Raw genomic sequence first — 25,045 nt, 5'->3', positions numbered from 1 at the left:
AACATTAACTATATAAACGTATTTTTCTTAACTAAAATTATGCTATATATGCTGTCCTTCAATCTATTTTTTTGCTTACTGTATTCAGTTATTTGTCTACCACATGATATCTGTAAATAATCCAGATGCAAGTTAGACAACTGATTCAAATTTCTACATTAAAGAATCTACTTACATCCTTTAGAGTAATAATGTTTGGATGCTGTCCATAACGAAGAAGAATTTCAATTTCCTCTGTTGGGTCTCTCTTGCTTTTATCAATAATCTAAAAGGCAAATAATAATTACAAAATCTCATGAACTCTACAGTTATAAACCTTAAGTATTTATAGCTACAGACAATGGGTAGCATCTTATGTAAACACTGTATATATAAGCCATTTACTAACCAGTTTTACTCAAGTACCTGGCCAGACTGTCTAATCAAAATTCAAAACCCAGTCTTGATGTAGATGACAAGGCTGTAAAGTAAATTCCATGCCAAGAATCACATTTCTACCAGGTCTCTCCAGTTTAAGTGTGCAGTAAGTTTAGGACTTATTAAAATGCAAAATCTTCAAGAAAAGGTACCAAAAACACAGTTAACATCTTTCTTTCATCCTTAAACATCTTAAACTTTAGGGAACTCAGTCAACTTCTAAGTCCTGTCAACACAGATACTTAAGAGCAATATATACACGGTGCCCCCCAAACATGTATACACACTTTAACAGCTGTTAGCTCAATTGATGTTTCTTTCTTTTCAGCCAGACTAAGTTTTGAACAAAGGAAATTCATCCTAAAATGCTACTGGAAGTTTAAAAATGAAGTTGAAGTACAAACACTGCTTTTATAATTATTCAAAGTGTGTATACATTTCTGGGGGACACATGGAGATATATATATCTCCTACTAGCACTACTAGCATCTGTGTATTGAATTAACTTTACTTCCTTTAATAAAATGCTTCAATGGAATATCCCATTAGTTGTAAGGTACTTATAAAAAATTAATTAACAGTTCAGTAGAGCAAGATTATTTTTGAAGCTAGGCAGAAAGCTAAGCAGAAAACCACACCTAGAGTTTTACTTGGCTAGAATTAAGTTTAATTATTATAATAAAGCCCTTTAAAATACTAATGTAGCTTTCCAGCCCTTTTATGTCGGCTGCTTCTTAAAAATACTTATCCTAACGTTTTAATGTAAAGTAATATTGCATTTAAATAAGGTTTGCTTTCATATCATCCAAAAGGCAGTCGGAAATAAATTTTGTGACCCTATTTTCTTTCTTTTTTTTCATGTATGGGGAGTAATGTTACAGGAAGGCCATAGTACCCTGCCACCTGTAAAGAGTAAGCCCAAGTTGCTTTTGGATGTGTTATACACAGAGGAGCCACTCTTCAGGCGCTCTGCTCTCTTCACACCCAACTTATTTTCAATTTTAAAACAGCATAGTAATTAACGTATGCAATAAATACCCAAATGCTCTAGCAACCTAGCTTGCAACTCTCAACATGAGCTAAATCTGCTATTTGAAATGCATTTAGTTGTAAAACAGTTCTGTAGTTGGAAAACAGGGAAGACAGACATATAGGTGTCCACTACAATCAATTGTAAATAATAGCGTGGAATTAGGCAAATGGATGATTAAGAGGAACGGTATATGGAATAGACATGCCAATTCAAGGGATATGATCTGGGGTTAGTCTTCTGAGAACCAGAACACACTGGAAGTGTTATTTTTGGCAACATTCTGATCTGCTAATCTGAGCCCAGCTCACATTAAATCCATACTTATGCTTGTGGATCTTAGATTTGTAGTAATTTCAGTAGAATCAAGTTGTGCTGGGATTGGTTTGATGACTCTAAGTCACAATAATCCACAAATAGCTTCAAGATATTTTCAAGGTTTTGGTATACAGCTCCTGGTTTCTGTAATTCAAAGGGGGCCTCAGGACATTTTTGGTTTTTTCTGATGTGTTTATGGAGGCAAGGTACATCTTTAAATTATCCACAAAGTACATTATTCACTGTCTCTCCTTTCATGTAAGTAATTTGAAAATTTCTATGTGCCCCAAATTTCATTATAAGCAATTAGTATATGAGCAAATTAAAATGTATTTCTGGTTTATCTTTATAGCTGACAGAAAGCCTTATGGACAATGGTGTCTTTTTAAAGCAATTAGATACAAGTTTAGAACAGTAATAATAATTTTTGTGTGTATATGCCTTCTCAGATATTTGCTATTTACACAAATAAAAGAGAAAAATGGTAATTGGCGTACGGCGCTACCCTTTTCATTGGCTAATCAGGGCTATATGCAAATTAACTGCCAACTAAGATGGCAGTTAACTGCCAACAAAGATGGCGGCTAATTTGCATATGTAGGCACAATGCAGGGAGGCGAAAGGGAAAGCAGGAAGAAGCCCCCTGCCACTGACAGTGATCGGAAACCCAGGGGGGAGCTAAGAGGTGGGGGGCAGGGCAAAGGCGGCCCTGGGGCTGCCTTTGCCCTGCCCCCCAGCCATGATCGGAGAATCAGGCGCCTTTGCCGCCCTGGCCAGTGATAGCGGGAAGTAGGGGTGGAGCCAGCGATGGGAGCTGGGCACGGTCGAAGCTGGCAGTCCCAGGAGCTAGGGGTCCCTTGCCTGGGCCTAAAGCAGAGCCCACGATTGCGGGGCTGCTGCAGCTGCGGGTCCCCGCTGCCCGGGCCGGATGCCTAGGCCAGAGGCGTTAGGCCTGGGCAGGGGCGGAGCCTGCAACCGCGGGGAGCTGGGGGTCCCCTGACCAGGCCTAATGCTTCGGCCAGAGGTGTTAGGCCTGTGCAGGGGCAGAGCGGGAGATCGCGGGGAGCTGGGAGTCCCCTGCCCAGGCCTCGGCCAGAGGCGTTAGGCCTGGGCAGGGGCGGAGCCTGCAACCGCGGGGAGCTGGGGGTGCCCTGCCCAGGCCTGACACCTCTGCCGGAGGCCTCAGGCCTGGTCAAGGGGCCGATCCGGTGATTGGTGATCGGAGGGTGATGAGGGTCAACTCCTCTGGCCGAGGCATCAGGCGTGGGTGGGGGGCTGGGGGTCCCCTGCCCAGGCCTGATGCCTGGGTCAGAGGCATCAGGCGTGGGTGGGGGGCGGAGCCGGGGATTGGAGGGATATGATGGTCCCCTTGCCCAGGCCTGAAGCCTGGGTCAGAGGCGTCAGGCTTGGGCAGGGGGTGGAGCAAGCGATCAGAGGGAGATGGGGGTCCCCTGCCCAGGCATGATTCCTGGGCCAGAGGCCTCAGGCCTGGGCGGGGGTCAGAGCCAGTGATCGGGGGGAGATAGGGGTCCCCTGTCCAAGCCTGACAACTCTGGCAGAGGCGTCAGGCCTGGGCAAGGGGCCAATCAGGTGATCGGAGGGTGATGGGGGTCTACGCCTCTGGCCAAGGCATTAGGCCTGGGCAAGGGGCAGAGCCAGCAATCGGAGGGGTCTGGGGGTACCCTGCCCAGGCCTGACGCCTGGGCCAGAGGCATCAGGCCTGGGCTGGGGGCAGAACCAGTGATGCGGGGAAATGAGGGTCCCCTGCCCAGGCCTGACACCTCTGTCAGAGGCGTCAGGCCTGGGCAAGGGGCCGATCCTGCGATTGGAGGGTGATGGGGGTCAACGCCTGAGGGCTCCCAGTATGTGAGAGGGGGCAGGCTGGGCTGAGGGACACCCCCCCCACACACACCCAGTGCACAAATTTCGTGCACCGGGCCCCTAGTCCTATATAATAAAAGGGTAATATGTAAACAGACCAAACAGCAGAACAACCAAACAACCAATCAAAGTGTAATATGCTCATGATATGCTAAGGGTGCTAAACCACTCTCTATGATGTGCATTGACTACCAGGGGGCAGGCAGTCAACTGGTCGACCTATTGCTATGAAGTGCACTGACCACTAGGGGGAAGGGGTCCCTCAGCCTGTCCTGTCCCCTCTTGCAATCTGGGACCCCTCAGGGGATGTCAGAGAGCCAGTTTCAGCCCAATCCCACAGATCACTTCCCTTGGGAGGGTGCCAGACACAGGGCTCATGGCTGGTGAGCGCTGTTGTGGCAATGTGAGCCTCTCCCAATCGGGACTGATTGGGCGCGAGCCCACGCAGGCACAGTGGGGCCAGGATGAGCAGGAGCGGCAGATAGGAGCTGCAAGCACTGCTGGACTGTGGGTTTTAGCCCGATCCCTGCAGGCCACCCAGAGGGACTCCACCCATGCATGAATTTGTGCACCGGGACTCTAGTCTATAATAATCCTATCTAATAAAAGAGAAACATGGTAATTAGCCGTACATCCGCTACCCTTCCCATTGGCTAATCAGGGCGATATGCAAATTAACTGCCAACTAAGATGGCGGTTAACCGCCAACAAAGATGGCGGTTAATTTGCATATGTAGGCACATGCTGGGAGGCGAAAGGGAAAGGATGGAAGAAGCCCCCTGCCACTGACGGTGATCGGAAACCCAGGGGGGAGCTAAGAGCCCGGGGCAGAGCAAAGGCGGCCCTGGGGGCCGCCTTCACCCTGCCCCCCAGCCGTGATCAGAGAACCCGGGGCCGTTGCCGCCTGGCCAGTGATAGCGGGAAGCAGGGGTGGAGCCGGCAATGGGAGCTGGGCAGGGGCGGAGCCGGCAGTCGGGGAGCTAGGGGTCCCCTGCCCAGGCCTAACGCCTTGCCCAGAGGCATTAGGCCTGGGCAGGGGTGGAGTCAGCGATCGTAGGGGCAGGGGCGGAACCAGCCATCGCGGGGAGCAGGGGCTGAGTCAGCGATCCTGGGCAGCTGGGGGTCCCCTGCCCAGGCCTAACGCCTTGGCCAGAGGCATAAGGCCTGGACAGAGGCGGAGCCTGCAACCTCGGGGAGCTGGGGGTCCCCTGCCCAGGCCTAATGCCTTGGCCAGAGGTGTTAAGTTTAGGCAGGGGCGGAGTCAGCGATCGTAGGGAGCTGGGGGTCCCCTGCACAGGCCTAAGGCCTTGGCCAGAGGCATTAGGCCTGGGCAGGGGCGGAGCCTGCAACCTCGGGGAGCTGGGGGTCCCCTGCCCTGGCCTAATGCCTTGGCCAGAGGCGTTAGGTCTAGGCAGGGGCGGAGTCAGTGATCCTAGGGAGCTGGGGGTCCCCTGCCCAGGCCTAATGACTTGGCCAGAGGCATTATGCCTGGGCAGGGGCGGAACCAGCCAACGCAGGGAGCAGGGGCGAAGTCAGCAATAGTGAGTGGCTGGGGGTCCCTGCCCAGTCCTAATGCCTTGGCCAGAGGCATTAGGCCTGGGCAGGGGCGGAGCCTGCTATTGCCAGGAGCTGGGGGTCCCCGGCCCAGGCCTAACGCCTCGGTTAGAGGCGTTAGGACTGGGCAGGAGCGGAGTCAGCAATCATGAGCGGCTGGGGGTCCCCTGCCCAGGCCTAACGCCTTGGCCAGAGGCATTAGACCTGGTCAGGGGAGGAGCCTGCAACCTCGGGGAGCTGGGGGTCCCCTGCCCTGGCCTAATGCCTTGGCCAGAGGCATTAGGTCTGGGCAGGGGCGGAGCCTGCAACCGCGGGGAGCTGGGGGGCCCCTGCCCAGGCCTAAGGCCTCGGCCAGAGGCTTTAGTCCTGGGCAGGTGCGGAGTCAGCAATCGTGAGCAGCTGGGGGTCCCCTGCCCTGGCCTAATGCCTTGGCCAGAGACATTAGGCCTGGGAAGGAGCGGAGCCTGCAACCGGGGAGCTGGGGGTCCCCTGCCCAGGCCTAACCCATGGTCAGAGGCATTAGGTCTAGGCAGGGGCAGAGCAGGAGATCGCGGGGAGCTGGGGGTCTCCTGCCCAGGACTAATGCGTCCACCAGAGGCCTTAGGTCTTGGCAGGGGCGGTGCCAGAGATCCTGGGTAGCAGGGACGGAGCCAGGGATGGTGGGAGCTGGGGCTCCCCTGCCCAGGCCTGACACCTCTGCCGGAGGCCTCAGGCCTGGGCAAGGGGCCTAACTGGCGATTGGAGGGTGATGAGGGTCAACTCCTCTGGCCGAGGCATCAGGCTTGGGCGGGGGGCGGAGCCAGCAATCGGAGGGGGCTGGGGGTCCCCTGCCCAGGCCTGATGCCTGGGCCAGAGGCATCAGGCCTGGGTGGGGGGCGGAGCCGGTGATTGGGGGAATATGATGGTCCCCTGCCCAAGCCTGAAGCCTGGGTCAGAGGCGTCAGGCTTGGGTGAGGGGTGGAGCAAGCGGTCAGAGGGAGATGGGGGTCCCCTGTCCAGGCCTGACACCTCTGGCAGAGGCGTCAGGCCTGGGCAAGGGGCCGATCAGGCGATCGGAGTGTGATGGTGGACGAAGCCTCTGGCCGAGGCATTAGGCCTGGGCGAGGGCGGAGCCGGTGATGGGGGGGAGAAGGGGGTTCCCTGCCCAGGCCTGAATCCTGGGCCAGAGGCATCAGGACTGGGCAGGGGGCAGAGCCAGTGATCAGGGGGAAATGAGAGTCCCCTGCCCAGGCCTGACACCTCTGGCAGAGGCGTCAGGCCTGGGCAAGGGACCGATCCTGCGATTGGAGGGTGATGGGGGTCGATGCCTCTGGCCAAGGCATCAGGCCTGGGCAAGGGTGGAGCCCGTGATCGGGGGAGATGGGGTTCCCCTGCCCAGGCCTGAAGCCTGGGCCAGAGGCGTCAAGCCTGGGGTGGGGGTGGGTGGGGTGCCAAGCAGCACATTGGTGTGAACTACAGAGGAAGCACCTTTTCTGACCGCTCATTGGTTAAGCTCCCTGTATGCCACTGGTAATATTCTTAGTAACTTGGGTAATAAGAATCCAAAACGGTGATTTAGGTTTTTTCACCACACTCCTGGTGAAAAAAACGAAGGTCCACTGCTGGAGGGCTAAGAAATGTCATATCCTGCCCTAGCCACTTTGGCTCAGTGGATAATGCCTTGGCCTGCTGATGGCAGGGTCTGGGTTCAATTCTGACCAAGGGCATGTACCTAGGTTTCAGGCTCCTCCCTGCCCGGGGCCCAGGTCAGGGCTCATGCAGGTGGCAACCAATCAAAGTGTTCCTCTCATTTTGATGTTTCTCTGTCTTTCCCTTTCTCTTTCACATTCTCTAAAAATCAATGGAAACATATCCTCAGGTGAGGATAAAATATAATAAAGAAATTACTATTATACTAGAGGCCTGATGCACAAAATTTGTGCAAGGGGCTTGGCCCTCACAGCCCCGGCTTCATCTGGAAGGTTGTCTGGACTGTCGTTCCGTCGGTTTGCACATTACTCTTTTATTATTATAGATTTCTCCATGAAATAGCGGGAGCAAGTGCATCACCAGTCCTGGGATGTTCTGTATGAGATGAACTGAGGATTGTCATGGCTTCACTGGATGGAGGCTTTGTTGGGGTGCTTATTGGTGTCTGTGATTTTCCATAAAATTCTGGACCAGTGTTGTAAGATAGAGAAAGAATTTAAGTCAAGCTTTATATTTTTATTAGAGGACTGGTGCTCGAATTTGTGCATGGGTGGGTCCCTTGGCCTGGCTAGTGATTGGAGCCCAGGGCCAGTCTTAGTCTCACCCAGTCCCAATTGGGCGATCAGAGCCTGGAGGTTGGCCAGCCCGTGGGGAGGGACCATAGGAGGTTGGCCATCTGCAGGAGGTTGGCTGTGGGAGCACACTGACCACCAGGGGGCAGCTCGAGTATTGAGTGTCTGCCCCCTCGGTGGTCAGGGTGTATCATAGTGACTGGTTGACAGGTCGTTCGTTTGACTGGTCGTAACGGTTACTTAGGCTTTTATATAGATAGATGAAAGACACATCTTGAAAATGCCTAAAAAAAGTTGTCATTTTTTCATGGTGACAGGACTGGAGTCCGTGTTGATGAAAAAACCTTGCTGGCTGCGGTGACTGGCAGTAGCTGCAGCAGCGGGGTGATGGGGCTGGTTCCTTCCCCTGATCAGCCCGGTCACCTCCCACAAAGGGAGGCCAGACTGCGGCTTAGGCCCGCTCCCCAAGGGGAGCAGGGAGCGGGCCTAAGCTGTCAATAGGACATTCCCTGAGGGCTCCCAGTATGTGAGAGGGGGCAGGCTAGGCTGAGGGACACCCCCCCCCTCTCCGCAGTGCACAAATTTCGTGCACCAGGCCCCTAGTCTATAATAATAAAAGCATAATATGCTAATTAGACTGGACGTCCTTCCTGATGACCTTCTGGATGAATCTGAGATGACTGGGCAGGGGGCGAGGCAGAGGCAATAGAGGCCCCGGCGGCCGGGGACCGAGGCCGAGGTGGCCCCCACAGCGGTGGGGGCTGAGCCCCTTGCACGAATTTAATGCACTGGGCCTCTAGTGCATGTATAAAACACATTCATTTTTCTTTTTACACTAGGGGCCCAGTGCACGAAATTCGTGCACTGGGGGGGGGGGTGTCCCTCAGCCCAGCCTGCCCCCTCTCACATACTGGGAGCCCTCAGGGGATGTCCTAGTGATGGCTTAGGCCCGCTCCCAGCTCCCCTTGGGGAGCGGGCCTAAGCTGCAGTCTGGCCTCCCTTTGTGGGAGGTGACCGGGCTGATCAGGGGAAGGCACCAGCCCCATCACCCCGCTGCTGCAGCTACTGCCAGCCACTACAGCCACCAAGGTGTTTTCATCAACACGGACTCCAATCCCTTTACCATGAAAAAATGACAACTTTCTTTAGGCATTTTCAAGATGTGTCTTTCATAGGATATGACATTTCTTTATTATTTTTTTTTATCCTCACATGAGGATATGTTTCCAGTGATTTTTAGAGAATGTGGAAGAGAAAGAGAACGACAGAGAGAAAGATCAAAGTGAGAGGAACACTTTGATTGGTTGCCTCCTGCATGAGCGCTGACCTGGGCCCCAGCCAGGGAAGAGCCTGCAACCTAGGTACATGCCCTTGGTCAGAATTGAACCCAGACCCTGTGGTAGGCAGGCCGAGGCATTAGCTACTGAGCCAAACCGGCTAGGACAGGATATATTTCTTAGCCCCTCCAGCATCAGGCCTTCAATTTTTTCTCCAGGAGTGAGGTGGAAAAACCCTACATCACCTTCTTGGATTCTTATTACCTGTTACTAAGAATATTACCAGTGGCATACAGGGAGCTTAGCCAATGAATGGTCAGAAAACGTGTTTCCTCTGTAGTTCACACCGATCCCCGCCTCGGCCCCTGCCCAGGCCTAAGACCTTAGGCCGGGTGTTAGGCCTGGGCAGAGGACCCCCAGCCCCATGCGATCGCTGGCTCCGCCCCTGCCCAGGCCTCAGGCCTCTGGCTGGGGCATTAGGCCTGGGCAGGGGACCCCTAGTCTGCTCCAATTGCCTGCCAAGGCCTAAGACCTCTGGCCGGGGCGTGAGGCCTGGGCAGGGGACCCCCAGCCCACTCTGATGGCAGGCTCTGGCCCTACCCAGGCCTCAGGCCTCTGGCTGGGCATTAGGCCTGGGCAGGGGACCCCCAGCCCACTCCAATGGCCTGCTCCGCCCCTGCCCAGGCCTCAGGCCTCTGGCCTGGGCGTTAGGCCTGGGCAGGGGACCCCCAGCCCGCTCAGATAGCAGGCTCCGCCCTTGTTCAGGCGAGAGAGGCATTAGGTCTGGGCAGGGGAACCCCAGTCTGCTCTGATCCCCTGCCCAGGCCACCCCCAGCCCAGTGCAATCACAGGCTCCACCCCTGCCCAGGCCTCAGGCTTCTGGTGGGTGTTAGGCCTGGGAAGGGGACGCCCAGCCCTGGGCAATCGCCGGCTCCGCCCCTACCCAGGCCTCAGGCCTCTGGCTGGGGCCTTAGGCCTGGGCAGGGGACCCCCAGCCCACTCTGATGGTCCACTCCGCCCCTGCCCAGGCCTTAGGCCTCTGGCTGGGGCATTAGGCCTGGGCAGGGCACCCCCAGCCCTGTGCAATCCCAGGTTCCGCCTTGCACAGGCCTCAGTCTTCTGGCCAGGGTGATTGCCGGCTCGGCCTCCCCGGGTGGCGTCTGGCGCTGCCCGCCCCGCCTCCCCGGTCCCTGATCTGCGGCCCGCATCCCACGGGTGGCTTCTGGCGCTGCCCGCCCTGCCTCGCCGGTCCCCGATCTGCGTCCCGGATCCCGCGGGGGCATCTGGCACTCCCTGCCCCACCTGCAGTATGCAAATTTAACAGCCATCGTTGTTGGGTTAATTTGCATACTCTTCTGATTGGCTGGTGGGTGTAGCAAAGGTACAGTCAATTAGCATCTTTGTCTTTTATTAATGTAGATATGAAATCATACTATATATTTAGATAAATAGATGGGTGGATGGAAGTAATCCCAATTAATGCCACTTTCCCACTAACTGAACAGGAGCTGCCCATACTTATAGACTATTTCTAAGCTTGCAGGTAAGTTGAAAGCTTTAGACATTACTTGAATTGCTTGCAATGGGAGAGCAGAGGCTACCATTCCAATAAGTGAAAAGGCAGAGACTTGATATTTGTTCACTTTCAACTAAAGGTTTACAACTCAAACTTTATCATAGAGCCATGTGTCTTGGTTTTGGTTTAGAAAAATCTTGATGCCTTAGAACACCTGATAAAATTAAAACAGCTAATGATAATAAACTTAAAGTTAGTGGTTCTTATTCTTTTATTGGTTCACAGATCCTTTTAAATGTGAAGAATGGTATGAACACTGTTGCTAGAAAAATGTAAATATACAACATTTGGTATACAATATTGAGGAATTCCCTGACACCTTGACTATAAAATGGAAGCTTCTGAAAGCAGAAGGGATGCTACAAAAAATCAGGTCAGTATAAACTGGTACTGCCCTAAGCAAACTGGATGTACGCTACCTTACCTTTTTAGCTCACAGGGGAATCCACTGTAATGGATGGTTCCCTGATAATCACTAGCCAGATATTTAAATTAACTTTACCTTTTTATTAAAAAAGGCACATTTACCAAAGAAGAGCGTAATGTTTAACTGGTACTGACATGCATGAATAAAAACTGTTAAAGTTGCATTTTAAATCTAAAAACTCTTACCTTTACGGCAAACTCCATGTTTGTGGCTTTATGTATACATCTCTTACAAACAGAGTAGGAGCCAACTCCAATATCTTCTTTCACTTCATATCCATCAGTAAACTGAATACTGTTCCTGTGTAACTGCTACAAATACAATTATAAATTGACAAAGAGTTCTGTACTGACTTTGGTACATTTCATAATAAGGGAATATATTACTCAACATGAATTACTGATGTTAACTACAAATGAATATTAGTAAAAATAAAAACCAATCTTTACAACCTTTATTCTTCCACAACTGTGTATTTTAGAAGTGTCTACAATAAAATGTACAGCATAAAATATGCCCTTTAAAAAACCTTAAGTTAAATTCAAAAAATTAAATATGTACAACAGAAAATGCAGAACTAATTGATGGACTGACAGCCTCGCCTGTGACTGAGCCCCAAGTACCTTTGCAAATAGGGAGAAGTTTGACACCTGGATTGAACATCTGGATTTTTGTCTCAGATGTACCACTTGTAGGTTGTGTAATCTTGAACCTGTGTTTTCTCAGAGGGTAATGGTGAGGATTAAATAACATTATTTGAAGGTGATATCTATTATCATTTTGAACTATCTGTAGCTATGCCTTCCTTTCTCCACCCTCAAGTCATAGCTTCAATACAACTTCTGCTAGAGAAGCCATTCATAGGTTAAGGACTAATAACATGGAGGATGATGAACAGTAAATTACTGGTTCCATAAACACACTGAGGGAAGTTCTACTGCCCTGAGCTATAGTGATAGATCCTCCCACCCCCATGCCTATGAGCTTCATATAAGTTAAAAGTTGAATTCTATAGAATATTTTGCAATTTCTATGTTAGGTACAGAAGTTTAAAACTTGCCGTACACCACATGGTTGTCACAGTAAAAGAGACAGACTATTTTAACCTGAACTTTGTTCAAAAACCACTGTTTAAATTGGTTTTCTAGAAAGTGGAGAAAGCAGCATGACTGACTCATAAAATAAACTTAAGAGCAAAAGCAACTTAATTATCAAGCAAATTCAAGCACTAATTATACCCTCAAAACAATTCCCTCTATGACTAGGAAGATGAATTAAATTTATCTTTCCATGATACTAGAATGAGAAGAAATAAATCTAATGTTTTGTACTTGTGTCCTCTAATAACATTTAATTTAATAGTTCAGTCTCCTGTTACAAACACACCTACATATCTAGAAACCTGCTTCTGTGGTTTTTACATTTTTCTCCAGCTCTGATAATCATATGGGATAATGAGATAGGAGGCACCTTAAGACAGTACCCATAACCATTTCTGCATAATGACAATGGGGGCTCCAAAAGAAAAAGGACACAAAACTTAGCAGACTTAAGATTTAAGTTCATTTTTATTTCTTAAATGTTTTTATGACAGAGGTTGGCAAACTATGGCCTGTGGGCCAAATCTGGTTCACTATTAGTTTTTCTAAATAAAGTTTTATTGGAACACAGAGATGCACATTCATTTTTGTATTATCAATGGCTGCTTTTGTGCTGCAATGGCAGAGCTGAGTAGTTGCAACAAAGATCATATAGCCTACAAAGCCTCAAGTATTTATCATTTGGCCCTTTACAGAAAAAGTCTGCTAACCCCTCTTCTAAAGCAATCAGGGAACCAGGAGGCCTCAGTTCATCATAGCTGACCTGACAGAGGCAGAGGTTGAAACAAACTAGGCCTGATAAACATTTTGAGGCACAGGATAGGGGAGAGACAAGATGTGATATTTATCTCAACTCTCTTAGAATTCCACTTTTAAGTCGGACAAGTATTCAGGATTCTGGTGCGTGCAACCTTTTCAAAGGCATATGAAAAAAACTTCTAAGACTAACATCAATGATATAAAATGTATTTTAAGCTGCTCACTTAAGTCAGCAGATAAAATCTAAGCTAATTATTCATACAATGAACTATATCTTACATTTCAAACTTAAAACTACTTAGACATTCACTCACCTGAACAATTGAATGCACACCAACTGTCTGCATAGCTTGGCTTTCGTCATCTGAGGTAATAGCAACAAAACTAAACCCCCGAAAAAGCTGATGTGCATTAGCACTAGGTGGAATGCCAGGTGAATCTGAAAAGAATAATAAATTACCAAGAAGGTGATTACTTTGAAAGGCAATTAAGGGAAGAATTGTCCACATTATAATCTTTCACACTTTTTTCTGGAATTCTACATCTCAGGCACCTAGTACTTTCAGGATAACCCAGGGAGGCACTGTACCAGATCTGCCCTGATGCATTATTGCCATCATAACTCTAATATCATATTCCCTCAGAGTCCAGAAAATAGCAAATTCACTTAAGAATATAATAAATCGATGAATTACTGGGCTAATGCTATTTTAAATTAGCACTGTCCCATAGAATTGCCTGCAGTGATGAACATTTTCTTTATCTGTGCTGTCCAAAATGGTAGCCACTAGCCACATGCAACTACTGAGCATCTGAAATGTGGTTAGTGTGACTGGGAAACAAAAATTTTAATTTTAATTAACTTAGGTTTAAATAACCACATGTGGCTACTGGCTACCATATTGGATGGTGCAGCCCTAAATGGTAACCTACCAATGTTATGGCTCCTGGTTAGGGGGAGATACAAGGGTTACCTACAGATAATTTAGGAGAAAAGAATTTAGTTCAGGGGTCTCAATACATAATGTCAGAATTTAAAAATCTAAGCTACAAGTTAAAAATTATTATATATATTTAAGGAACAAAAGTAATTTCTAGGATAATCATGGTATGCAATCCTTAAAATATATTTTATGACACAATATGTATTGTTATTCAAATTATTTGTTGGAATCTACTGGCATTAATAGAAGTAGAAAAATGCTTTTGCAGTATAGCTAATGTTCTTTTTAAAGACATAAATATAAACACACAATTAGGCATACTAATATTTATAAACATACCCTAAAGGCTAAGGGCAAGCAAAAAACAAATAGGTAAATGTACTTAAACATCAACTCTGTATAAAGGGCTTTTTGAACATCAGCTTGATATTCTCAGCAATATATAGTTTAGTAAATTTTAAAACGATTATTATACTGAAAACGTCTGCTAAGAGAACCTATCTGGGCAGAATCCAATATAGAACTGCTCTATTCTGAGATTTTTCCCTCTACCAGGACAAACTGTATTGAGAAAGCAAAGTAAAACACCACTACATGTCAACTCTATGTATATCACTGTCCATGTATTTGCTAAAATTTTGTCCATACATTAATCCAAATTTCTGTCTCATAAAAAGAATAAACACCATTCAATGCTCAATGTAGATTGTGAAGATTTTGTCTAGAAAGCTTTATAGCAAGGTTTGAGTGATGTATTTTATGGAAAATATATGTAAGTATACTTTCTATTTATTTACTTGTCAATGATAAACCTGGGGTCCGGTACACCTAAATGAGAGAGTATTAGAGTACAAAACACATCATTATGTATAAACATATGCTAATTAATGAAATATAGATGATCATTTCAAAGTTATTTCTATAATAAAGCATGATTCAGGATATGGTTTATTTTAAAGTTATCAATCCTCATATAAAGTTTAAGTTATGTTTGGGATTTGAACTTTACAAGTACTTCCAGAATATCACCTAATATTAGAATTTTAAAGAGAACTATACTAAAGAGTATTTCATGTAAAAATAGCTACAGGTAATAAACACACAAATAGTTTTTCCATATAAATAGAATCAAAGTTTAAGGCACAATATAACTTGCTACAAGATTTCACAAGGATCTTAAGCGCTTTAAAATGCTGTAAAGGATTTCCTAATTACTTAGTTACTAGAGGCCTGATGCACAAAATTCGTGCAAGAGTAGGTCTTCCTTCCTCTGGCTGCCAGCACCGGCTTCCTTCTGGCACCCGGAACCTGGGCTTCCCTCCAGCCGCCGGCAAGCACCCAGGACCCAGGCTTCCCTCACAGCCCTGGCTTCGCACAGAAGGTCGTCAGGAAGGACATCTGGTCTAATTAGCATATTATACTTTTATTATTTTAGACTAGAGTCCCGGTGCATGAAATTTGTGTGTGTGTGTGTGTGGGGGGGGGGTGTCCCGCAGCCCCGCCTGCACCCTCTCCAATCTGGGACCCCTCGGGGGATGTCCGGCAGTCAGACATCCCTACATCCCTCTTGCAATCCAGGACCGCTGGCTCCTAACAGCTTGCCTGCCTGCCTTCGTGATCACCCCCTAACTGCCCTCCCCTGCCAGCCTGATTGACCCTAATTGCTCTCCCCTGCCGGCCTGATCGCCCCTAATCGCCTCTGCAACAGCCCTTGCCACCGTGGCTTTTTCCGGAAGAATGTCTGGAAGATGTCCGGTCCAATTAGCATATTTCCCTTTTATTAGTATAGAGGCCCGGTGCATAAATATTTGTGCACTTGGGGGGGCGAGGGGGGGGGTCCCTCAGCCCGGCCTGTGCCCTCTCGCAGTCTGGGACCCCTCAGGGGATGACCATCTGCTGGCTTAGGCCCGCTCCCTGGGGGATTGGGCCTAAGATGGCAATCAGACATCCCTCTGGCAGCCCGGCAGCCCTCGGGGGATGTCCACTTGCCAGCGGGGAACAGGCCTAAACTGCAGTCAGACATTCTTAGCGCTGCTGAGGAGGCAGGAGAGGCTCCCACCACCACCGCTGTACTGGCAGCCATCAGCCTGGCTTGTGGCTGAGCAGAGCTCCTCTCATGTGAGAGCGCCCTGACCACCAGAGGGCAGCTCCTACATTGAGTGTCTGCCCCCTGGTGGTCAGTGTGTGTCATAGTGACCAGTCATTCCCAGTCCTTCTGCTGTTAGGGTCAGTTTGCATATTACCCTGTTACTATATAGAATAGAGGCCTGGTGCACGGGTGGGTGCCAGCTGGTTTGCCCTGAAGGGTGTCCTGGATCAGGGTGGGGGGTCCCCACTGGGATGCCTGGCCACCCTGGGTGAGGGGATGATGGCTGTTTGCAGCTGGTCACACACCCTTCAGGGTGGGGGTCCCCACTGGGGTGCCTGGCCAGCCTGGGTGAGGGGATGATGGCTGTTTGCAGCTGGTCACACACCCTTCAGGGTGGGGGTCCCTACTGGGGTGCCTGGCCAGTCTGGGTGAGGGGCTGAGGGCCGTTTTCAGGCTGGCGGGTGACTGAAGCTCCCAACCTCTACTTTTTTTCTTTTTTTCTTATTCTGGGATTTATTTACCTTCTATGGCTGTCACTGGAGCTGAAAGCCGGCTTTAGCTCTGAGGCTTGGCTCCAGCTCTGAGACCTCGGCTGCTGAAAGCAGGTATCTGGGCTTTGTTTAGCTTCTATAATTGAAACACTGTTGCAACTCCAGCTCTGAGGCCCAGCTGGCTGAAAGCAGGTTTCTGGAGATTGTTTAGCTTCTATAATTGCAACATAGTTGCTTAGAGTGCAGCTCAGAGCTGGGCAGTGGCAGGCAGGGAACCTTGGCTTCCTCCATCGCTGGAGCAAGCAAGCCTCCTGTTCGCTTCAGCTGCCTGGCTGCCGGCCGCCATCTTGGTTGGCAGTTAATTTGTATATTGCCCTGATTAGCCAATGGGAAGCGTGTCGGAGGTACGGTTAATTACCACGTTTGTCTATTATTAGATAGGACTGTGGCAGGGATGTGGTATGAATGGCTACCATATTGGATGGTGAGCCCTAAATGGTAACCTACCAATGCTATGGCTCCTGGTTAGGGGGAGATACAAGGGTGACCTACAGATAATTTAGGAGAAAAGAATTTAGTTCAGTGGTCTCAAGACATAATGTCAGAATCTAAAAATTAAACTGGAAAAGATTTCCTGATTGAACAAGAAAAATATTATTGCCCGACCAGTGTGGCTCAGTGGCTGAGCATTGACGCATGCACCAGGAGGTTGCCAGTTCGACTCCGGTCAGTGCACATGCTTGGATTGCTGGCTCAATCCCCAGTAGGGGGTGTGCAGGAGGTAGCCAATTGATGATGTTTCTCTCTCATTGATATTTCTATCTCTCTATCCTCTCCCTTCCCCTCTCTCTAAAAATCAATAAAAACATATTTTAAACAAATTAGAAATATATTCTTATATTTGGGTTTTCATGTTTTCTCCTTACCTTTGGGAGTTTTTGCAGTAAACTCAGGATCAAAATAGAATGTATCTTCAGGCCTGCCAGTTGCAGGTTTAAAAGGTGGATGAATTTCTCTTCTGTATAGTTTCTGAAGGAAAAAAGAGAGACTTAGACATGTGTTTATTATAAAAAAAAAAAAGTCAAGTAAGTTTTCATTCTATACTTACATTCCAATCTATTGTTGAGAAAAATAAATGTCTTTTAATTTCTTCCACTCCATCTGGTCCTGCACCTATCAAAAATTAACCAGTTTTGATTAAATGGTTATTTTATTTCAAGGAGGAATATATATTGTTTATTTAGACTTCATTTTTAATATTTGTCCTAATAGTTCATAATCCCACAACAAAAACAAATATCAGCCCCCCCTTCCCCCAAACCAAATCCCAACAAACACACAAAAGAAACAAAATAAAAATGTTACCTAATCTGTTTGCAGGATTTCGTTTGAAAAGCATTCGTAAAAGACTCTGGGCTTCAGGACTCAAAAACTGTGGCATCCCAAGTTTAGCTCTAAATAATAAATCCACATGATAACATTTTATTTTTTGGAGGTAACTGTATTTTATTTTTAAAATTAAATTTTTATTTTAAGACAATTGTGGATTCACACTCAGTTGTAAGAAACGAGAGAGAGAGAGAGAGAGAGAGAGAGAGAGAGAGAGAGAGAGAGAGAGAGAGAGAGAGAGAATGTGTACCCTTTACCAAGTTTAGTCTAAAGGTAACATCTTATAAAACTATAGTACACTGTCATAACTAGGATATTGACATTGGTACAATCCACTGATCTCATTCAGATGTCTCCAGTTTTAATTGCATTGTGTGTGTGTATGTGTGTGTGTGTGTGTGTGTTTAGTTCTATCACAAATAAAGGTTCTTATAGCCAACACTACAGTAAAAATACTGACCAGTTCATCACCACCAGGATCCTTCATGTTGCCCCTTCATAACCGCACCCACATTTCTCTCTCCCGAATTCCTAACTACTGGAGACCACTAAGCTTTTCTCCATTTCTGTATTTTTGTCATTTTAAGAATGTTATGTAAATTGGGTCATACAATAGGTAAGCTTTTTTTTTTCTTACTCAGCACGAATTCCCTTCAGATGTATTCAAGTTATTGTGTATACTGATAGTTCATTCCTTTTTATTGCTAAGTAATAGTATTCCATGGCACAAATGTACCACATTTTGTTTATATATTTCCCTGTTAAACTAGGATACCTGGATTGTGTCCAGTTTTGGGCTACTATAAACAAAGTTGCTAAGACCATTTGTGTATAAAGTTTTGGTGTGAACACATAATAATTTTAGTCCATAATGCCCTAATGAACTGTTTCATTTTTCAGAATTTTACAAAAAGCACTATTGTGAGAGTAAGATCATCTGAGTCCTAGTTCTGGCTCTTTTCTAAGAACTTTGTGACCTTGGAAAAGTCAATCCCCTTGGGCCTGTTACCACTTCTTCATAAGCAAGGGGATGGGACATTAGATCAATGGTTCTTAAACTGTACCCTTGGAACCCCTTTTCAAAAGGAATTTAAGAAATCCAAGATTTAAAACTGCTAAAAGAACATGTGCTTCTTACATTTATTTTTCTTTCTCATTCCCTTTAATAGCCATGCAGGGAAGAGGAGTTGGTGGGAAAGGGGTCTGTGGAATATTTGAGATTGTAGCACACAGTCTGAAAACCACTGGCCTGGATGAGCTTGAAGGTCTGTTTCAACTCTAATATATAATTTTATTCTTTTCTCCAACCTACAAATTATGGAAACCAATGATCCTATAAGTACGAAAATAGTAACAGTTGGAGAAAATGGCTAGCAGAGAAATTTCTATTTCAGAAATAGATCCATTTATTATTCAGCGTGTTTTTGAGCTACTATGTGCTAAACACTGCTTAGTGCTGAGGGTACAGAGATAAAGACAGCCTCCGATGGGTAGTAGGGAAGATGGATGGATATAGATAATCCTGGTAATTTAAGAGACAAATCCAGAAGGACATATGGAAAGACTGCTAAGGAAACAGTAGGGAATATCAAATTTAGCACAAGAGATTGTGAAAGGTCTTCAATGCAATTTAAAGGTTGAGAATTTATTCATTTGGTCAGTGTTTCTCCAACATTTTACTGAATAGCATTAATCTCTCTAGATAGTTAACAACAACAAAACATTTTCATGGTACAATGAGTTTGTGGAATGCTATTATACCCCCCTGCTGAAACCATAGAATTTAATACATTACATATAAAAGGCTGAGACATCTAGAGTAAAAAAAAAAATCAGTATTTTTCTAAACATTTGTTTCTAACAACTCTTTCTCAGAGAATACCCATTAACATCTTATAGAGTTAGGGTTCTGTTGAACAAATCTGGGGAAACATTACTATATTAGGTAATAGGGATACAGCAGTGGTCTTTAAACAGTGGACTAACATGACCAGATTTATTTTCAAGAAGGTAACTCCAAGGGTAGTATAAAATTATCTGGAGTGGGAAGCACTGGTAGGTAATAGACAGTCTACTTAGAAGCTTTGACCCATTAGTGTGCTTGGGAGATCACCATGGTCTGAAAACTGTAAGCAGTTCAATGCAAAGGAAAGGCTGAGACTCTAAAATATTTCTGACAGCAAATTTGGTGAATACCTGTATATGCAAGAAAAAAATAAAAAATGATTTCCAGGTTTTTGGCTGCATGGAAATGCTACTAATTGGGAATACAAGAGAAAAAGTACAGCAAATAGAGATAAAAATGTTAAGTGATGCATGTCATACATTTTAGGAGAACTAGGCAAGGGAATAAATGAAAATATAGGTCTGGTGTCTGATAAGTTAAGGTAAGAAGGTGTGATCTGGGAGTAATTAAAATGCTGAAAGTAGTTATAAGGAAGACAGGAAAGTGAGCACAGAGGGGCAGAAAAGCATTTTAGAGATGGAACCCTGGGTAATAAGAACATTTAAAAGTGATCAGAATAAGGACAATTTGGGCATCAAAAATAATGAATGTAATTGGTTGAATCACACTGATTATTAAATCCCACAAGTTCATTATAGGGAAAAAAAGGCAAAACTAACATAAAAACCAAAGTCATTGGACACAACCCCCAATGAAAGTAATTAGGGCTCTCACAATTAAGAAAACAATTAAACATTTATTCTGCCTTTCTTCTTTGAGCCTTATTTAAAGGTAACTAAATAGCCCTAGTTGAAGAGGGAAAGTTCATTGTTTCAAAAACAACAACAAAACAACAACAAAAAAACAAAAACAAAACACCAAAAACACAACCACCACCCAACTAATAAATGAAAGAATAACAGTAATAGAAAACCACTATTTTGAAGCCCTAGTGAAATAATTGTTTCAAGTAATGATTATCAATAGATGAAACCAACAGATGAAGGCCTGACAGGGAACTTTACAATGGAGGAATCAGTTGTAGCCATGGGAACTAATCATTTAAAGTGGAACAACCAGATGTAAGCCTCTTGATGTGATGCAACAGCATGAGCTATGAAATAATCTTGCCAAAAAAGTTTAACCAGAAACAGAATAAAGGAACAAGTTAAATGGTATCACAGGAGAATAAAGATATTTGCATACTCCTACAAAAAGAATTGTTATGTTACCATGGTAGCAAGAGAGCCACCAAAACTGGTTTTAAATCCATTCAATTGTTGAAAGACAACTTGCCCAGGTGTACATAGTTGTTGTTTTTGCAAACCAACCAATGGCTCTCTGTGAAAATTAGCCAAACACTAACCACACCTGAATGCCAATTGACCCAAGTAACCACATTCTTAGAGATGATGTCAATCTACTCATGGCCCTGAAAAGCTGCCACGTCTTGAACTCCACCCTTCCCCAAAACCATATAAAGCAGTGGTTCTCAACCTTCCTAATGCCTCGACCCTTTAATAAGTTCCTCATGTTGTGGTGACCACCAACCATAAAATTATTTTCATTGTTTCTTCATAACTGTAATTTTGCTACTGTTATGAATCATAAATATCTGATATGCAGGATGTATTTTCATTGTTACAAATTGAACATAATTAAAGCATAGTGATTAATCACAAAAACAATATGTAATTATATATGTGTTTTCCGATGATCTTAGGCGACCCCTGTGAAAGGGTCATTCAACCCCCAAAGGGGTCGCGACCCACAGGCTGAGAACCGCTGATATAAAGGAACAGTGGTCTGCTCTCCTTGGAAAGACTTTACTGAACCAGCATTGCCTTCCCTTACTATAGTAAGCAATACAATCAGCTTTGTGCTTTTTGTTTCAGATATTGAGAGTGGTCTTATCTTTTCACAGACAAAATTAGAAAAAAATAATTCTAAACTGACTGACTTGGTTTCTACAAGTAAGTGTCAAGGGGGTGGGGCAGGGGTAGAATGTTCTAGATGAACAGAAGCTTAAGAAATACAACCAAATGAAATGAGCAGACTTAATTTAGGACTATAAAAACACCGTTTTGGAGACTATCTGAAAAATCTGGTGAAACATTGGTATTAGATAATACCCCAAAATTATTACTACTTTTGTTAGATGTGGTTATGTAAGAAAACATCCATATTTTTTAGTGATGCAAACTGAAGTAGGTGAGAAATGACATGTTTGGAATGCTTAAAATATTTCAGTAAATTAGAAAAAAAGGAATACTTGAAACAAATGTCACAAAATCTTGATGACTGTTGAATCTGGGTGACTGATATATGTGTGTTCACTGTATTATTCTATTTTTGCAAATTTATGTTTGAAAAATTTCATAATTAAAAAGAGAAAGGCAGGCAGAGAAGAAATGGTCAAGCAAGAGACCAAAAGAGGAATGGTTAGAGGTAGGAGAAGCCGATGGGAGCAGGAAAAACTAAGGGGGGAGGGAGTGGCCAACAATGTCAAAGACCTTTAAGATCTTCCTTAACTGTCCCATCTAAAATGGATCCTGCCCTTGCCCCCACACTTCAAGAGTACCCTGGTTTATTATCCCTATTCCTCCTATTAATATCTGAAATTATCATATTTATTTGTTTAAATATTAATTCCTGTCTGCCCCAGTAGAATGCAAACTCTGTTTGACCACAGAAGATCTTGTCAGTCTTGTTCACACTGCATCCTAAGTATCTGTAACAAGATTTCAATCATCTGTTGAATGAATTGTGTGAACACATGGTCAAAAGTCACCTTTCTAATAATCTGCCACTGGATTAAGCAACTAAATCACTCATGACAATAGTGAGAGAAGTTTCAATAGAGTAGTGGGAAGGAATGACAGACTACAGAACAAAAGCAGCCCAAAAATGCTAAAAGAAAGACTACTCTTTAAAGAGGCTTGTGTTGAAACGATGCAGGAAGATGGTGCAGAAACTTGGAACGCAAGGCAGGTCAAAAAAGTTGTTTCTCTTTTCCAACACTAGAGTGTGTTTGTTAGCTTAAAGCAGTGATGGCGAACCTTTTGAGCTCGGCATGTCAGCATTTTTAAAAACCCTAACTTAACTCTGGTGCCCTGTCACATATAGAAATTTTTTGATATTTGCAACCATAGTACAATAGAGAACAATATATATTTTATATATTTAAATGCCATTTAACAACGAAAAATCAACCAAAAAAATGAGTTCGCGTGTCACCTCTGACACGCGTGTCATCGGTTCGCCATCACTGGCTTAAAGAAAAGGGCCAGAGTAGATGGGAGTGATAAAGGTTCAGTGAACATTCATTTATACAGCAAACATTTTAAACCTTTTTCTTTATTGTAAAGAAAAACAAAGTGCAAAACAATCCAAACCAGAATACACAGCTCAATGATTTACCACAAAGTGAATAGTCATCTGACTAAGAAATGTAACATTGCTAGAACCCTTCATCCAATGTAACCACTTTCCTTATTTTGCCTCAGGCTCTTGTGATCTAAATGTAGACCCTAAAATCTAGGCTTTAGTTCGTCTGTTTTTAAAACTTTATAAATAGAATCATGTAGCATTCATTCTTTTGTGTCTGAACTGCCTTTGCTCAACATTCTTATGAGAATGTTGTTGCATATAACTGTGGTTTGTTCATTTTCTTTGCTATATGGCACATTACACCCATGGGCTAAAGGCTTCAGCCTGTTTTTATATGGATTTCAAGCTAGAAATGGTTTTTTACAATTTTTTAAGTATTGGAAACAAAAATAAACATTAAGAATATGTGACAGAGGCTGTGTCTGGCCTGAAAACCCTAAAATATTTACAAGTAGTATGTCAACCCCTGCTGTATTCCATTATATAAATATACCATAATTTATCAATCCATTCTACAGTTAATGATTGATCCAGTTTCCATTTTTTGACTATGACAAATAATGCTGTTATGAACATCTTTGTACTTGGTGTTTTTTTAAAAATATACTTTATTGATTTTTTACAGAGAGGAAGGGAGAGGGATAGAGAGTCAGAAACATCAATGAGAGAGAAACATCCATCAGCTGCCTCCTGCACACCCCCTACTGGGATGTGCCCGCAACCAAGGTACATGCCCTTGACAGGAATCAAACCTGGGACCCTTCAGTCTGCAGGCCGACGCTCTATCCACTGAGCCAAACCGGTTAGGGTTGTACTTAGTGTTTTTTTGAAAATATATTTTATTGATTTTTTACAGAGAGGAAGGGAGAGAGATAGTTAGAAACATCGATGAGAGAGAAACATTGATCCAGCTGCCTCCTGCACACCCCCCAATGGGGATGTGTCCACAACCAAGGTACATGCCCTTGACCGGAATCAAACCTCAGACCCTTGAGTCCGCAGGCCGACGCTCTATCCACTGAACCAAACCGGTCAGGGCTGTACTTGTTTTTTGATGTGCAAGTACCTTGATGCACATAAACTGGTGCATGCCTAAAAGTGGAATTATTGGATATATATATGATTTCAGAAGAGAATGCCAAAAACTGCTTTCCAAAGTGGTTATAAAAGTATTTATATTCCTTCCAGCTATGTATAAAAGTTACCACTGCTCCACATACTGTCAGCACTTTGTACTGTCAGCTTTTTTACTGTTAGTCATTCTGGTGGGTATGTGGTTGTAGCTTGTTGTGGCTTTAACTTGCATTTTCTGATTAATGAGGGTAAGCATCTTTCTATAAGTTTATTGGCCAATGAAATCCTGTGTTCTCTACCCAATGTTTCTATTAGGCTGTCTTTTTCTTATTGATCGACTGGAGCTTTTGATATATTCTGGATATAAGCCCTTTGTTGGTTATATGTGTCATAATTTTCTTCTCTACTCTTTCTTAATGGAATCTTTTGATGAGAAAAAGTTATTGATTTTAATGTAGTAATCATATATCAATCTTTTCTTTTCTAACTAGTGCTTTTTGTGTGTGAAGATTACTCTTCCTACCCCTAAGATCATGAAAATATTATTCCATATACTTCTAGAATATTTTTTCCCTTTTTACATAAGCAAGTATGTATGTATATACATATACACACATATACATATGTAATATACTTGGAGATGATTTTTGTGTTTGGTGTGAGATAGGGGTTGCTTTTCTTTACACGAACACCAATTTTTCCAGTATGATTTATTTAAAAAAATGCTGTTCTTTCTCTACTGCTCTTCAATTTCCAATGGTTGTAAATCAAGTGTCCATATATGTATACGTTTGTTACTGGGTTCTCTATTGTACTGCATAAGTCTATTTGCTATACTTGTTTCAATGGCATATTTTCTAATTATAGTTATAGTAAAACTTGACACTTGGTAAAGCAAGTCTCCCTATCTTGAACTTCTTCAGAGTGTTTTAGTTACTTTTGGTCCTTTGTATTATCTTATTAGAATCAAGTTCCACACAAAAATAATTGTTAGGACTTAAATTTGATTTACATTCAAATGATAGTTATGCTGTCCAATATGGTAGCCACTAGCCACAGACAGTCAGTGAGCACTTGAAATGTGGCTAGCCCAACTCTAAGTGTAAAATGCACATTGAGTTTC

General features: G+C 44.6%; 1 protein-coding gene and 1 non-coding gene across 15 annotated transcripts in view; both read right to left on the bottom strand.

Annotated features, from left to right (window-relative positions):
* The window catches only part of RPS6KA3 (ribosomal protein S6 kinase A3), a 123,039-nt gene that overhangs the window by 22,449 nt on the left and 75,545 nt on the right, over nucleotides 1-25,045 (bottom strand). For 13 of the 14 annotated variants that reach the window (XM_036304392.1, XM_036304391.1, XM_036304395.1 and 10 more), the window contains 6 exons: nucleotides 17,490-17,578; nucleotides 17,233-17,297; nucleotides 17,051-17,153; nucleotides 12,915-13,039; nucleotides 10,927-11,052; nucleotides 176-265 (listed from right to left, as the gene is read on the bottom strand). In XM_036304392.1, the coding sequence (XP_036160285.1) occupies nucleotides 176-265; nucleotides 10,927-11,052; nucleotides 12,915-13,039; nucleotides 17,051-17,153; nucleotides 17,233-17,297; nucleotides 17,490-17,578 (598 nt within the window). The remainder of the gene's footprint in view (nucleotides 1-175; nucleotides 266-10,926; nucleotides 11,053-12,914; nucleotides 13,040-17,050; nucleotides 17,154-17,232; nucleotides 17,298-17,489; nucleotides 17,579-25,045) is intronic. The other variant, XM_036304396.1, reaches the window with a different exon arrangement.
* Nucleotides 1,276-1,404, bottom strand: LOC118654911. Its single transcript, XR_004967154.1, has one exon. It is a non-coding gene; the product is annotated as a small nucleolar RNA SNORA11 (small nucleolar RNA).

Source organism: Myotis myotis, unplaced genomic scaffold, assembly GCF_014108235.1.
Source record: "Myotis myotis isolate mMyoMyo1 unplaced genomic scaffold, mMyoMyo1.p scaffold_m19_p_4, whole genome shotgun sequence".
In the NCBI taxonomy this organism is placed as follows: Eukaryota; Metazoa; Chordata; class Mammalia; order Chiroptera; family Vespertilionidae; genus Myotis; species Myotis myotis.
The sequence above is the reverse complement of the archived record's forward strand: the minus strand, read 5'-3'. Positions and strand labels throughout refer to the sequence as shown.